Source organism: Prunus mume, linkage group LG2 (genome assembly GCF_029339155.1).
Source record: "Prunus mume cultivar Tortuosa linkage group LG2, ASM2933915v1, whole genome shotgun sequence".
NCBI classification, from domain to species: domain Eukaryota; kingdom Viridiplantae; phylum Streptophyta; class Magnoliopsida; order Rosales; family Rosaceae; genus Prunus; species Prunus mume.
In genome coordinates this window covers 8,244,354-8,259,895 of record NC_142699.1, presented here as the reverse complement: position 1 = coordinate 8,259,895, position 15,542 = coordinate 8,244,354, and the positions used below count along the sequence as shown (strand labels likewise).

The 15,542-nt window shown below is 37.2% G+C and overlaps 4 protein-coding genes across 6 annotated transcripts; 2 read left to right on the top strand and 2 right to left on the bottom strand.

Moving 5' to 3' along the window:
- Positions 1–894: 894 nt before the first annotated feature.
- Positions 895–3,483, top strand: LOC103319694 (protein BUNDLE SHEATH DEFECTIVE 2, chloroplastic-like). 3 transcript variants are annotated; one of them, XM_089046476.1, is made up of 6 exons: positions 910–1,089; positions 1,171–1,259; positions 1,454–1,517; positions 1,605–1,701; positions 1,840–1,959; positions 2,752–3,483. In XM_089046476.1, the coding sequence occupies exons 1-5, from the start codon at positions 1,032–1,034 to the stop codon at positions 1,925–1,927; spliced, it is 396 nt and encodes a 131-aa protein (XP_088902602.1). In that variant the 5' UTR covers positions 910–1,031; the 3' UTR covers positions 1,928–1,959; positions 2,752–3,483. The 3 variants fall into 3 exon arrangements, with proteins under 3 accessions (XP_088902603.1, XP_088902602.1, XP_008219488.1); XM_089046477.1 differs by lacking the exon at positions 2,752–3,483 and having other exon boundaries at positions 895–1,089; positions 1,827–2,169; XM_008221266.2 differs by lacking the exon at positions 2,752–3,483 and having other exon boundaries at positions 913–1,089; positions 1,840–2,169.
- LOC103319693 (putative carboxylesterase 17) lies at positions 2,170–3,238 on the bottom strand. Its single transcript, XM_008221265.3, has one exon. It carries the CDS (start codon positions 3,236–3,238, stop codon positions 2,306–2,308), a length of 933 nt encoding a protein of 310 aa, XP_008219487.2. The 3' UTR covers positions 2,170–2,305.
- A 483-nt stretch (positions 3,484–3,966) lies between the features above and the next one.
- Positions 3,967–6,126, bottom strand: LOC103319695 (SPX domain-containing protein 1-like). The gene is made up of 3 exons (XM_008221268.2): positions 5,675–6,126; positions 4,942–5,068; positions 3,967–4,542 (listed from the first exon to the last, which is right to left on the bottom strand). The coding sequence occupies exons 1-3, from the start codon at positions 5,999–6,001 to the stop codon at positions 4,100–4,102; spliced, it is 897 nt and encodes a 298-aa protein (XP_008219490.2). The 5' UTR covers positions 6,002–6,126; the 3' UTR covers positions 3,967–4,099.
- Positions 6,127–8,982: 2,856 nt separating this feature from the next.
- RDR6 (RNA-dependent RNA polymerase 6) lies at positions 8,983–15,518 on the top strand. Its single transcript, XM_008221269.3, has 3 exons — positions 8,983–9,347; positions 10,255–12,999; positions 14,441–15,518. Exons 2-3 carry the CDS (start codon positions 10,288–10,290, stop codon positions 15,317–15,319), a joined length of 3,591 nt encoding a protein of 1,196 aa, XP_008219491.2. The 5' UTR covers positions 8,983–9,347; positions 10,255–10,287; the 3' UTR covers positions 15,320–15,518.
- The last annotated feature ends 24 nt before the right edge of the window (positions 15,519–15,542 follow it).

Genomic DNA, 15,542 nt, shown 5'->3' with positions numbered 1-15,542 from the left:
GAAATTGAGGTTTCGAAGAGAGAAGAAGCAAAAATAAGATAAATTGCTCTCTTACTCAATTTAATTTATCTTTCTGTAGATATTGAATTGTTAATTTTTACGGAGAACTCACAAATTTTTTATTCCCATATATTAGGAAATGCAAAATAAACACAAGAAAGTCATAGATTTAATAATTCCAACACATGAGTAATTATATAATTAGCTTCTTTTACTAACTCCAAAAAAAAAAAAAATAGAATTTGGTATTACAAGTGTGTACAAATTATTAATTAATATTTAATTAAATAATGAGAGAAATATAAGTTGCTAATGGTCAATTTTATATTAAAATGACATGTTTTGATGAAACTAACTTAGAAAGATTCTTACACTGATCCAACAACAATGAAAGTGAAATCCTTTTTGTTTTATATCGAAGCATATTAAGATTGAAACAGATTATCACCAACTTATTAATTGTATCTCATGTCATTGGAGAACTTTATTATTAGTGGCTCAGTAACATTTGGCACGTTATTTGTCGCATGAAGTCACACCCTTGCACGTGCTAGAGTCAAGGGAAGGTTTTTTATTTTTTTTATTTTTTTTATTTGTTGGTTTTAATATTAAAAAAAAAAATGTGAAGTATAGCTTAGTTGGTTGAATTCTTCTATCTCTACTCTTGTGGGCTGAGGTTTGAAACCACCAGGTACCTAATGAATACATGGGCACAGAGGTTCGAAACCCTCAGGCACCATATGAATATTTGTGTAAACTTCCCTTCCCAATCGCTTATACTAAAATTAAAAGAAATTAAAAAATGGGAAAACACTTTCTTTATAGATATAACCAAAAAGGTTAAAAGATGCTTTATGCCAAGTTACACAGAACACCATTCTCAAGCCCAATGGCCCAAACAGAACCTTCAAGACAAATCTTCCACCTATGAGAAGATATCTCATTGTGAGGCTTTAGCTCCCAGCCACATCCTGAACTATAAAGCTGACTGATGTTGCTAGCTAGCTAGCTACTTGCTCCCTCATTCTTCAATGGCCTATGCTTTGTACTTGGTACCTTTAAGCTCCCTAAAAGCCACACCAGAACCAGGTCTCTCTCTCTCTCTCTCTCTTTCTCTTGTTTATCTGAGTTGTTAATTGATCACTGACTCAATGCTTACCGAATGTGTAGGCAACCATAGCAGCACTCAAGGGCTTGTTCGAATAGATAACCTGGTTCAAAACTCTACAACTGCTAGGTTTTTCCATGTGAAAGCTAAGGTTCTTTAACTCTTTCCTCCTTTAATCTTACTTGAATTACTTGCTAATTTGCAAAATATTTGGAATTCAAGTTATTTTTCGATATACATAGCTTTGATGCATAGATAAGTACATATAACATACTGGGTTTTATTTATGTTGGTAGATGTTAGATATGTTGGATGCTGAAACTTCGGTCTTTTTGATCCCAATAGGCTGAAAAAAGTAATGAAAGCATAAAACCCAACAGCATGGTTTGCTCTGATTGTGAAGGAAATGGTAAGCTGGCTGTTGGAAATAAAGAGTGCTAAGCATGTAATCTATTTGGATTTGGATAAATTTGTATTGTGCTGTGCAATTGAGCAGGTGCAGTTCTCTGCTCACAATGCAAAGGTAGTGGACTGAACTCTGCTGATCTCTTCAATGGGCAGTTTAAAGCTGGTGACTCATGTTGGCTTTGCGGGTAACCGAGCACCTCCTCCCTCCTTTTTTTTTACATGGCCACCATCCTTCATTGCCATCACAAAAGAACACAATTTTGGAACTCACTGAGACAGATTCTACGTGTTGTTTCGTTCTTATTATTAGCATTTCCTTGCAGTGGAAGAAAGGAGATGTTGTGCGGAAATTGCAACGGAGCTGGGTTTCTTGGAGGATTTATGAGCACTTCTGATACTACGGCTGGCTGATGAAGCTAGCCTTTCTCTCTGCCAAATTTGAAGTATGTCATTTGGTGTACAACCTTCCTAGCTTCATACTTATGTACATTGCACTATGTATAGATGATGAAGTCTATAAGCATATGAAATCTTCAATTACAAAATTTATTTTTCGAAATATATTCATGACCTTGTAGCCTATTAGTACTTGCTATGGATGGAAACTTATGGGATTTCAGATTATAATGTGGAGTTTGCTGTTCGGGATCGAATTTGATTGGGAATTTCATCTTAAAATATGCATATATTTGAATATTATAAGTACAGATAGAAGTAGAAGGTTTTCATATATCCATTAGCTTCCATATGGCTCATTGGGATGTCTTAGTGATGGCCATCTGAAAATGGCTAATGGCTCCAGATGAATTCAGTCATATTTCGCTCAAGCAAACGGGTTGCCTCAGATTCAGGGTGAAAAACATGAAACACATGAGACTCCTTCTCAGCCTCCACCAGCTTCACTTCTGTAACTCCTTTTTTCTGTAGAAACTCAGCATACATCACTCCCCTCTCTTTCAAAAAATCCAACCCTGCCACATAAACTGCCACAGCAGGAAACTCATCGATCCATTCGGTTGCAGACAGTTGTGTCTTCTCAAAGTTACATCCGAAATAGTCACGGTTGGAGCCCTCAGGTATACTTAGTCTCCAAAACATGTCAATGCTTGCCACATCCCCTGCTCCCTCTTCAGCCATCTCTTTCTCGGTTCTCTTTTCACTCCCAAAATAAGGATGTATCAACAATAAGCCGCTTATTTTGACATGACTGATTTTATTCCGAATGACTTTCACAGCAACGTTGTGTGATATGTTTCCCCCTGCACTGTCCCCGGAGAGAAACACCCGGGAGAGGTCAGCTTGGTCCAGCCATGGCTCAGAGCTTACTTGGTGACCAAGCCAATCAAGTGTGCAGTAACAGTCTTCATAAGCTATGGGGAGCCGGTTCTCTGGAGCTAAACGGTAGTCAACTGAAATAACAATGGATTGGGATGCAACAGAGAAGCCTCCTAGGAAATGATGGTAGCCAGGCCATGTGGTTGAGCCAATGCAGAAGCCACCACCATGAAAATAAACCACTACTGGAAGCTTACTCAAGGATGTTGGATTACCAGGAAGGAAAATCCTTCCAGTAATTGGCTTTGAGGAGTCAATGATCACATCCTTGGACTTGAATCCGTTAGTTGATTCTGGTGAGGCAGGGACCACACCCGGCACAAAGCGTTTTACAGATCCATCAGAAAGAACTTCAAGAAAGTCTGGTGCTTCTTCAACTGTGGACATTTTTCTTCAAATGGAAAAGATTACTATGCACCAAAAAGATTCACATGAATGGTTTAGTGTTTTGGGGTTTAAATAGGTTTATTGAGCATTGTAAAAGCTTTACATTTTGCATAATATACTAGCATGAACTGGTGATGAAGGATTAAAAAACCATTAGAAAACTGGTGCTGGTAAGGATTTGATGTTAGGTTCCTCATGTAAAGTGCATTTGATAATAAATAAATAAGTCATCAGTATTAGAGAAAGGGTTGGTAGAATGTAAGAGGAACTGAAAAACTTAGCAGTCAAATAGTGTGTCATGTATGTTTCTTTTTTTTTAATACAAATTATAGTCTAAGCTAATTAATCTAGTTTACGGAAGGAGAACTCGTACTTGAGTGCAAGGGATCGAACATGTTTCTTTATAATAAGCATATTACCCCATGCCCCCATTGTGTTCTTCCCACCCAAATATAACTACTCCAAGATTGTCAAAACTTTCAAAGGAAAAATGAGAATTTAAAATTATAATAAAAATTCCGAAACCTTTAACATGGGATAAGCTTTGAATTTTTTCCTTATAAAACTCTTTTCAGGAGAGATATCAAAATTCCTACAGACCCCCAAACTGCCCATTTTGGAAGAATTGCTGTCTGGGAAAAACAAATTAATTATATCCATACATCTTTACTTGAGTGGCTATCTCGTTCCTCAATTAGACATGCAAACATCACACTCGGACATGGCGATTGACAATGGCCAGGGAAAAAAGAAAGGATTTCCAAGGCTCAATCACATCGTTATGAGCATACCATTTGTATCTGATACTGGTGTAAATTCATTAATAAAAGGAAACCTACATCCCAAATTTGTCAAAGGAATTTATTTGGCCGCTTGTTCTAAAACAGGTATATTCTTCAAATCCTCCTCTACCACATTGGTTTGCAAAGGGGGCAATGAGAAGGCACTGACGGTTGAACTTCCACTCCGAACTTCTTTCAAGACACGCAATGCCGATATAGTTTGTCTCACATACACGCTCTCCATATGCTTTATTTCTGCAAGTTCTGTAGGAGCTCTAAATAGCCTATCTCTATTTTCAGTCACAGTCGTAGACTCACACCGTTCTTCCACTTTGGTTCCTTCAGATGGGACTGATGGGCCATTCTTCGAGAAAACATGATCAAGCATAGCCTCACACTCCTTCACAAGCTTGTTCAGTACATCAGTTGTGAAGAATGGCTGTTGCATGACCCTTTGGACAAAGGGAAAGCGAATTAGAGCACCAGTTCGCTTGTCATGCTTCTTTAGTATCTTCAAAAGTCCTGTTGAGAAAATAGGAAGCAAAAACACCAAAAAAAGAACGTTTCAGGCTTCTAACAGTTAGGAAAAATCAAAGGTTGACAAGTTCCTCTATCAATTCTAGCCATTCATTTTGTGCAGAGGAAAACTAAGACAAATAGCATGCCGGCTTTAACCAGAGAAGAGATCTAAAAGATGTAAACCCAAACCAATGATCTTAAGTAAATTCAATCAAACTCTCCATGTTCGCTTTACTGGGTTTTACATCATTAACAACATGTAATATTGCATAATTAGTATTTTTGCAATTACAACAATAAGAGATTCATCTCATGTGTATTTGCATAACCAGAATGTCAATCTTTTCAAGACTAAGCCTCTCTTCTGCAAGCCCTGCACAACTACGGGATAAAGATTTGTACCTGTATAGTTGAGGGCACTGTAATTCTCTAACAAAACCATCTCTCCATGAAAATCCACTATTTCTCTCCCTACTTTCATCAACTCCTCAGCCGAATCCTTCACTTCTGCTACCCTGTCTTGCAGCTCCTGCATTCCAAAACCAGACCCAGAATATATAAGTAGTGAAAGTAGTCATCAACTCTTGGCAAAGAAGATAATACAGTTAATATAGCATGGTTGACAATGATTGCTGTGGTGATTAAAGACAGAAGAATTACAAGTCACAGTAAAATTAAACTGAGGGTCACAAAATGAAACATGGGCTAAGTTTTTCAATACAATTTTTCCAATCAAACTAGGTGATTAAGGATGGAAGAACAAATTGCAAGTCACAATAAAACTAAATCCAGGGTCAGAAAATGAAAAGTTGGCTCAGTTTTCTTTCTATTCAATTGGCTAATCAAACTCAAATTACAAACATAAATCTACAGCATAGTTACAAGAATCTGCGCCAATCAGCAGCAGAACATGGCCTAAAACAACGAAAAACTAACCAATTTCATCCAAAATTCAATATTATGCATTAAAGACACAATCTTTTAATCTCCTGAAGCAAAATTACCATACAAAACTGAACATAAAGTTTCTGAAATCCCAAGCAGCAATTCAATCTCTCAATTTCTAAGCAAGTTCTCAAATTCCAAAAAGAAAGAGGAAAATTTTTGTACAGAACCAAAAAAAAAAAAATTATACCTTCCATCTAATAACATACTCTTCCTCTTTCTCCTCAAAAAAAACATTGAACTTTTCCATTTCGTTCTCTAACAACCTCACAAAATCGGTGACCTCCTTGGAAACCTCAGCACCTTCGCCGCCCTCGACGGCGATATCTCCACCGTCCCTACGGTCGTCCTCGTCGTCGGGGTCGGCCAATCTGGGCCGTTTATTGGGAGGCTTGTCTCCGTCTTTGGGATAGATCAGCTTCAGCTGCTTCTTCAAGTCCTTGTACGATAAAAACTTGTCCCGCCATTCTGGTAAGGCCTCCTCGATCAGGATGCCGAGGCTCTTTGAGAACTTCATGCTCCCGCGCTACACCCAACACCCGAATATGGAAATTCGCCGGTGAAATGTCGGGTTTTGAGACGGCGACGTTTGGGTGAGATGAGAGACGGAGAGAGAGAGAGAGGGATCGGTGATTATATTTAGAAGTGGAATTAGAATATTCGCCAAGTGGGATATGGGGAATATTCTCTTTGTTGATTAAAGGATTGTATTTTATCTTATCTTTTCCTTTTTCTTTTTCTTTTTGATATTATCTTTAGGACTTTTTTGTTTTGGCCTCATTTCTTCATAATGTTGTTTTCTCTCTATGAATTAAAAATACGGGCTTTACCATATAAGGACAAATAGAAAAACACTAAGATAAAATGATCAAGTCTCTCAAAAATTGGATAAATTAGTTCACTCACTGTCCATAGTGACGTGAATTAACTCTTATGTCATTGTCGAACAATGACCCGATAGTATTTCATGTCATCATTGGACAATGACCAAACCGTTTTATCCAATTTTGGAAGGGTTGGACCATTTTAATTGTCTTGTGTGAAGGACTTTTTAATCATTTTTTATTATAAATTACATGTTTTCAAAATATTTTACCTATAATCCATGTGGCGTGTTATTATTGGACATTTAGACTCCACACATGTGTCAAGTAATCAATTTAATATCATTTCTAATAGAATCTCACGACAAGAACCAATTTGATATACTCAACATAACCTTGAGGACCAACCATGTCACAAAAAAATTACATAAAAGACCAAAGGTGATAATTTCGTAATCATCAAAGACCATTTGTGATAAATAAATAAAAATGCTTTGTATTTATAGATTGAATTCAAATAATAGGGACTGTTTAGATTTTGGGGGTTTTAGATTGCAAATTCCACTTACTTAATAGATTAATCTTGAATGCACAAATTTATAGAATGATGGTGAGAGTGGTGGTGCAAAATCTTGCTTACTTGGTGATATTTCTATTTTAATGCTAGAAGATGTCTAGAATTTGAATTTATCATCTCTCATTCATAAAGAAAAAACGAATACACACAAAAGCGGGTATGGAGTGTATGCCCCTTGATATTTCCCTATTTTTTATAGATAAAATTGCAAGACTACTCTTCAAATCCCTAATGGTATGTTTACTAATCAAGAGTTGGAATTCTCATCAAAAATTGGATTCCACATATGAAGGATTCTTGCGTTTGCATCAAGGAATTGAAAAGTAAGTGAGGCTCACACAAAATTAGGAATTGAATTCCAGATTTTGGAGGAATTCAATTCTTGTGTGGGAGGTGGTATTCTAATTACTGGAGAACTAACCCATTATGAATTCTTTTCTTTTTTTTTACCCATTACATCCTCACACAATTTTTAAAATTCCAAATTTGTCATCTACTTTAACCCAACAACTAGGACATTTTAGTATTAGTACTACTCCTACCCCTATTTCATATGGTTTAGTAAACAACTTCAATAGGAATCCGAAATCTAACTCCCCTCAATCCAACTCCTCCTCAATTCAATTCATCTTCCTCTTAATCCAATTATGGATTAGTAAACATGCCGTAAAGGCATTCATTTATCTTTATTTGCTCATGTTCGCGTTTGTTGTTTTGCTCACTCTCACAATTCCTCTCACTCTCTCACAATTTCACTATTCTTGTGACTTCCACAATCGTAGCTTCATCCACAATTTAAAGGTAAAATAAAAACTTAATTTGAATTGCATATAATAATTTAATGAATGATATAGTTAGATTCAAGGTCTAAAATATCGGTGATATCGGAAATATCGGTAGTACAAAAAGACGGAAATTTGGATGGAAATATCGGGATATTATCGATATCGATAAAAATTGAATAAAAACCACGGAAATCCTAAGAAAAACTTGGAAATTTTTATTGAAACTTTGGAGGATGCTTATTTAGTCAATTATCTATTAGTTTATCACAAAAAATTGGAAGAAAATGCATTGCATGATGGATTTAACTAATTTAAGTTGATTATATAGCAAGCTGACAAACGCTGTAAGTGTAGAAAATATGTAGTAATTAATGAAAAAAGATTAAACACACCACAATCATTTATATATACTGATTTACTACAATATTTTACATTTTATACATTGTATGGTAAGATACATAAGTGACTTAGTACCACATAGAGTTCCTATGAGGTTCAAATTTTTCACTATCTTCATCATCTCTATGTGTAGTGTAAGTGTATTGTGAAAAGTAGTCATCAAATAATAAATCCCCGGAATAGTTTTGCATGTAATTGTTAACATGCCACCCATATGGATCTGAGATTGGTTGACGTTGTCCATGAGCAAAATCATTTGAAGATTGAGTCTCGGATTCTTTCCATGAGCTGCTTGATTCCTTCCTAAAAGGAATGGGATATGAAGGGTAGGGAAATGGTTGGTTATGTGTATAATCATGGTTACTACTTCCCATTCTCATGTAAAAAAATTTGTACTTGCAAAAAGTGTTTGTGTTAATACTAGAAACGACATTCTTCCCTCTTAGGACCTCACTTTGAAAGCAGCAAGGGTAAACAGTGCAGAATGGCCCCCATTTGTATAGAAATGATGAAGAAATTGGTTTCAAGAATCTCATTTTTATACGTCCCAAAAAAAAAAAATTAATGATATACATGTGTGAACTTTGTCAAAGTAAGAAATGTAAGGTCCATCATTCCTTGCATGTCCATGTCTCAATATTCATAAGAAAAAAGAACTTACCACTTGGACGCCACAATACAAAGCAAACCAAGGATGACTAATTTTACGAGAGGAAACACCTTGAATCCCCTTTATGTTTTTTTCTCTCTTTTTTTCCTTTTTTTTTATTACATTGATATTTTCGATATTTTAGCGATATTGTAACAAAATATTGTTGAAAAGATAAATTTATTTTTAAAATAAGGTAGATTGAAAAATAAGACAGGTGGTGGAAATAGCCGCTCAATTTTAAAAGAAGTGCTGAACTGAAAAGTTCTGAGGCAGAAAGATTCTGACAATTAATTTGTCTCAACATAATGATTATCCTTTCTTCATCGTCAAATCAAAGTAAACAATAATCACAGCAGATGGGAAATGAGCGATCACACTTTTTTGACTGAGGCATTTCATCGAGCACTTGGCAGATGGCATTTACTATTTTGAATTTTCTTTTCCTTTTTTCGATTTTAGTCGGAGTCACAAAGCGGGAACTTCTTGAGGAAGGGCAACTGAAAAGGCGTGAAGGACAAGCTCAGTGCTCACGCTTGTTGGGTTTCATTCATATAAGTCTCTCCCCTTACAGGCTCAGTCTCTCTCGCGCATTGTCTCGCTCCGATTTCGAATTTTAGCTTCAAGAGGTCAGTGTGGCTTTTCTCTTTCCTGACTCTAATTTCTGTTAATCTGTGATTGTTTCCCGAAAAAATGTGGGAATAAAGTGTTTATTTTTTGTTTAATTTTGTGAGAATATGATCAGTTTCTGTTCAGTTTGGCTCTTTATGAGCAAAATGAATAGCGGATGATGAGTTTGAGAAAAAATTTCCTCTGGTAACATTACATGTTTTGAATTCTATGCCAATTATTTTATCAATCCTCTGCATTTGTCATGATGTATTGAATTATGGGAAGGGGGTAGGAGCTCCCATAATGTGGAAGCCCTTTTTCCCAAACCAGATACATCGATCCCAATCTGGGTTAGGTGTGGCAGGGCTATGAGTTGATCTTTTGTAAAATAGGTGCAAGGGGGTCTTGGACCTTTTAGTTGTGGAGACCACTGTTCTTGTTTTGATTTACACCCTTTTATGCCTCAAAATTCATTGAATTTCTTGCCGTCTTTGTATTTGAGTGGAAAACAAAAGACAAAACTTTTTGTTTTGTACTTCTTGTGCTATTCTTCAATCCAGATTGATTTAGTGGTAGATTAGAACCTCAATCCTTAGGCCTGTGTACAACATCCTTTTCTGATAAGCAAGGACGTTCAGGAACAAGTCTTGGTACAATATTTGCATTATAGTTCTTTAGTTTTCGTTACGAAGAAAACACAGAGATGAGATTCAACTTTTCCCATCCTCAGTGGTCATGGTTACCAAAAGGTTTTTTTTTTTTTTTTTTTTTTTTTTGGTGTGGTTCCTGGGCTATTACTTTGGTGGTTGAATCCTTTTGTGAATGCTAATCTATGTTACCATATTTGCTCACGCACATGTTTTTTATTTGTATCCATTCAACTGATGAGGTTATTTCATTTTCTTTTTCTCTTTTGTTCTCAAGCTTTGAACTGGCAGTGGATATTTCTTACAGAAAATGGAATTCGAAGGAAGTGAAAATGGCTCAGTAGTAACTCAAGTCAGTTTTGGTGGATTTCAGCATCATGTTAGGGCAAAAGATCTTGTAACCTACTTGGAAGATGAAATTGGGGTTGTATATAGGTGTAGGTTAAAAACTTCTTGGACCCCTCCAGAGTCCTTCCCAAATTTCGAGATCAATACTGCAGATGTTAAAAGAACAGATGATTATAGCAGGGTGGAGCCCCATGCATTTGTGCATTTTGTATCACCTGATTCAGTAACTTTTGCTATGGATGCAGCAGGCCGTTGTGAACTTTTTTTGAACAATGAACCATTGAAAGTAAGTATGGGCCTTGAGAATCCATATTTTTTGAACAGGAGGAGGAGGACCAAAACTCCATTCAAGTTATCTGATGTGCATGTTGAGATTGGAAGTTTAGTTCGCCAAGATGAGTTTTTTGTTTCTTGGAGAGGACCTCCTTATGGGGTGGATTTTATTGTGGATCCTTTTGATGGAACGTGCAAGTTTTGCTTTACAATGGACACTGCATTTTCATTTAAAGGGACAAAGAAGCATGCAGTGATTAAATGTGATTTTAAGGTGGAGTTCTTGGTAAGAGAAATCGCTGAAATCAAACAATACACAGACACCTCATATCTTGTGATTCTGTTGCGGCTGACATCATCACCCTGGGTTTCATATAGAACTGCTGATGATGACATTGACCAATCAGTCCCATTCGATTTGTTGGATGATGACGATCCTTGGATTAGAACCACAGATTTTACTCCTAGTGGGGCCATTGGGCGTTGTAATTCTTACAGAGTTTTAATACCACCCCGCCATGGTGCAAAGTTGAAGAAGGCCATGAATTATCTTAGAGAACGAAGGGTGAAGGAGGTTTGCATCAAATGGCCACCTAGGATTCAGGATGAACCTGATTTTGGAATGTCTAATACAGAGCCTTTCTTCAGTATTCAGTACGAGGAAGATATTTCCTTTGAGATAATGTTCTTGGTTAATGCAGTAATGCACAAGGGCACTGTTAATCAGCACCAGTTGTCAGACAGTTTCTTTCATTTACTGAGGAGCCAACCAAAGGAGATCAATGTGGCTGCATTGAAGCACCTGTGTTCTTACAGAAACCCAGTTTTTGACGCATGTGAGAGGCTGAAAGTTGTCCAAGATTGGTTGCTGAAGAATCCCAAGCTTGTCAAGGATCCTAAACGGTTGGATGATATTGTTGAAGTTAGGAGGTTGGTCATCACCCCAACTAAGGCCTATTGTCTTCCGCCCGAGGTTGAACTATCCAATAGGGTTCTTAGAAAATATAAGGAAGTTGCTGATCGGTTTTTAAGGGTTACCTTTATGGATGAAGGCATGCAGAAAATTAATTCCAATGTTCTGAACTACTATGTTGCTCCTATTGTGAAGGAAATCACGTCAAATTCCTTTTTACAGAAAACAAATGTGTTTAAAAGGTTTAGGAACATTCTGAATGATGGATTTTACTTATGCGGTCGTAAGTACACTTTCCTGGCCTTCTCATCCAATCAATTGAGAGACCGTTCTGCCTGGTTCTTTGCTGAATGTGTGAACATTAGTGTCGGCAAAATCACAAGTTGGATGGGGAAGTTCAACAACAAAAATGTAGCAAAATGTGCTGCTAGGATGGGTCAGTGTTTTTCGTCTACATATGCAACTGTAGAAGTTCCATCAAGCGAGGTAAATGACATTCCAGATATTGAGAGGAATGGGTATATTTTTTCGGATGGGATTGGTATGATCACTCCTGACCTTGCACTGGAAGTTGCGGAGAAATTGAAATTGGACAGAAATCCACCTTGTGCCTATCAAATAAGATTTGCTGGCTGTAAGGGGGTTGTGGCTTGTTGGCCATCCAAAGGCGATAGGTTCCGGCTTTCTTTGAGGACTAGCATGAACAAGTTTGAGTCAAAGCATGCGACATTGGAAATCTGTTCTTGGACTAGGTATCAGCCAGGTTTCTTAAATAGGCAGATTATAACGTTGCTTTCAACACTGAAAGTTGAAGATGAAATATTCTGGAGGATGCAGGAGAAGATGGTTCTCAAATTAAACCAGATGCTCGTGGACACGGATGTGGCATTTGATGTACTCACTTCATCCTGCGCTGAGCAAGGAAATGCGGCAGCTATAATGTTGAGCGCAGGTTTCAAGCCCCAGACAGAACCTCATCTACGAGGCATGTTAACCTGTATACAAGCCGCACAACTTTGGGGCCTTAGGGAAAAGGCTAGGATTTTCGTCCATTCTGGGAGATGGCTTATGGGCGTTCTTGATGAGCTAGGAGTACTTGAGCAAGGTCAGTGCTTTGTCCAAGTGTCTACCCCATCGCTAGAGAGCTGTTTTGCAAAGCATGGCTCTAGTTTTGCTCAGATAGAGAGGAATCTTCAAGTGATTAAAGGATACGTTGTGATAGCAAAGAATCCGTGCCTTCATCCTGGAGATATAAGGATTCTTGAAGCAGTTGATGCCCCAGGTTTGCACCACTTATATGATTGCCTTGTTTTCCCTCAAAAGGGTGATAGGCCCCACACGGATGAAGCTTCTGGAAGTGACCTAGATGGGGACCTCTACTTTGTCACATGGGATGAAAATCTTATTCCTCCCAGTAAGAAGAGCTGGATGCCTATGCAGTATGATCCTGCAGAAGCCAAACGTCAGGGGCGTCCTGTTACTCAGCAGGTACTTATCTACCATTTTTAGTGATTATCTATTATATTCTATGATATTAAATTTTGGGAACATGATTATCATTATTTTTTCTCTTTCCATGAATGCTTTTCTTTCTTAGACAAGCAACCTTCTCATTATCTGCTTGCTTCTACAAGATTATTAATAAAATAACATTGTGGTGTCGTTATATTGGATAAGGCATGTCAGACTCCTATTTTTTAAGGAATTTTCTTGTAGAGTTGATAATGTTAGTACACTGTCCCGTTAACACTTGTGAATCATGTCTAGTTTATCCTTATACAACAATATTTTGTTTTATGCTCTGTGGGAGCATGTAAGCTTTTGTTACCAGATTTCCTGCAAACGCATTAGATGCCACCATTTTGTTATGGCTGTACTATTAAGGATACAGGCCTTAAATTTGTTTGTTTACCCTTAATCCTAGAAGTCTATGCCAGTAAGATGTGGACTGCAATATTTTATATGATAATGTTCCTCCGCACATGGTCCTTTTTCCTCTACTAAAGGTCTGAATATGTAGAATTCAACCTATATTTAAGGATTCTAGGTCAGGATCTTATGCTCTGATACCATGTTAAGTTTTGTTGCTTTACCATTGTTTCTTAAAAGCTTAAATTATTAAAATGCATGTCACTAAATGTTTTATATTTTATTAGCATGAGTTGTCATCATGAAGTTTCCTAGCAAGTGGTTTTTGTACAAGAAACTATTCTATTAATTAACACATCCATGGCAAAATCATATCACTAAAAGGTGGCCGAATTCTGAGCCATTGTCTAAATTAAGAATCAAGCTATGATTCATGGTAACTTGTTTTCATTTATATTAGGTTTACATTCTAAATCGTTTGTTTTTCCTTGTTGGGTTGCACTATTTTGAAATCCCAAGTTTGTCACAGACGCTCTCTTACTATCATTAGAGTCTAAGTTGGTAAGCTGAGGACTACAATTTTCTTATAAGCTGACGTTTCCCCTCACATGTTCCTCTCCCCACTACTAAACGGCCCAAAGTGTAGAGTTCAACTTATACTGGGAGGTTGTAGTTTCAAGGATTTATCTCCCTCTTTGATACAATGTTAAATTTGTTTTGGCTTTGCCATTGTTATTAAAAGCTTAAACTATTAAGATGCATGTCAAGAAGTATTTTATATTTTATGACCATGAGTTGTCATTGTGAAGTTTCCTTGCAAATGGTGTGTGATCACAAGAAATTATTTTAATAAACACATCCACAGAAAAATCATACCAATAAATGTGGTAGGATTCTGAACAATTGTATAAAGTAAGAATTGAGCCATGATTCTTGATAACCTGTTCTGTATTTGTTTTAGGTCTAATTATAAGTAGTGTTTTCCTTGTTGGGTTTACACAATTTTGGAATCCCAATTTGTCACGGACACTCTCTTACTGTCGTTGTGTTTATACCACAGGATATAATAGATTTTTTTGTGAAAAACATGACGAATGAGAACCTAGGGCCGATATGCAATGCACATGTGGTTCATGCTGACCGCAGTGATTATGGGGCTTTGGATGAGAACTGCCTTAAACTAGCTGAGTTAGCAGCATTAGCAGTTGATTTTCCGAAAACTGGGAAGATTGTTACCCTACCACAGCACCTAAAGCCAAGGTTGTACCCAGATTTCTTGGGTAAAGAAGACAACCAGTCATACAAGTCAACTAAAATTTTGGGGAGACTCTATCGCAAGGTTAGAGATGCGTATGATGAAGATGCTGCAACCACTTCTGAGCTACATTATGTTCCCAGTGACATCCCATATGATATGGATCTTGAGATTCCTGGAGCGGCTGATTTTATATTTGATGCATGGGAGAAAAAGTGCTCGTATGATGGTCAGCTGAAGGGTCTAATGGGACAATATAAAGTCAAGAGGGAAGAAGAGATAGTTACTGGGCATGTTTGGTCAATCCCCAAGTCCAACAGCAAGAAGCAAGGGGAGCTGAAAGAGCGGCTGAGTCATTCTTACAATGCTCTGAAAAAAGAATTTAGGCAAATGTTTGAGAACTTGGATTCAAATTTGGAGGCTCTTACTGATGATGAGAAGAATATATTGTGTGAGAAGAAGGCCTCAGCATGGTATCAGGTAACTTACCACCCTAAATGGGTGAAACAATCACCGCCTTTGCAAGAGCCAGATGGTCCTGGAGATGTTGTGGTGATGTTGAGTTTTGCATGGATCGCAGCTGACTACCTTGCCCGAATCAAGATTAAGTGCCGCGGAGTGGAACATATTGACTCTACAAAGCCAATCAACTCTTTGAAGAGGTACCTTGCTGATCGGATATGACAAGCATTTGAAGTCATTGAGATTGTGTCTCCTGTTGCTCTCTGTGAAACTTCATGGTGACAAGGCCATTCTGCCATTTTATTACGTCCATTTTTATCTTTCATTTTCTGTTTGGATTTTCCTTTGAAAGTATGACTTTATTTGAAGCTATAAGTTTATTGCTTGCTTGCAATTAAATGTCTTTTGGTTGACTGCAAAACATTTTTCTTTGCTCCTTTGAATC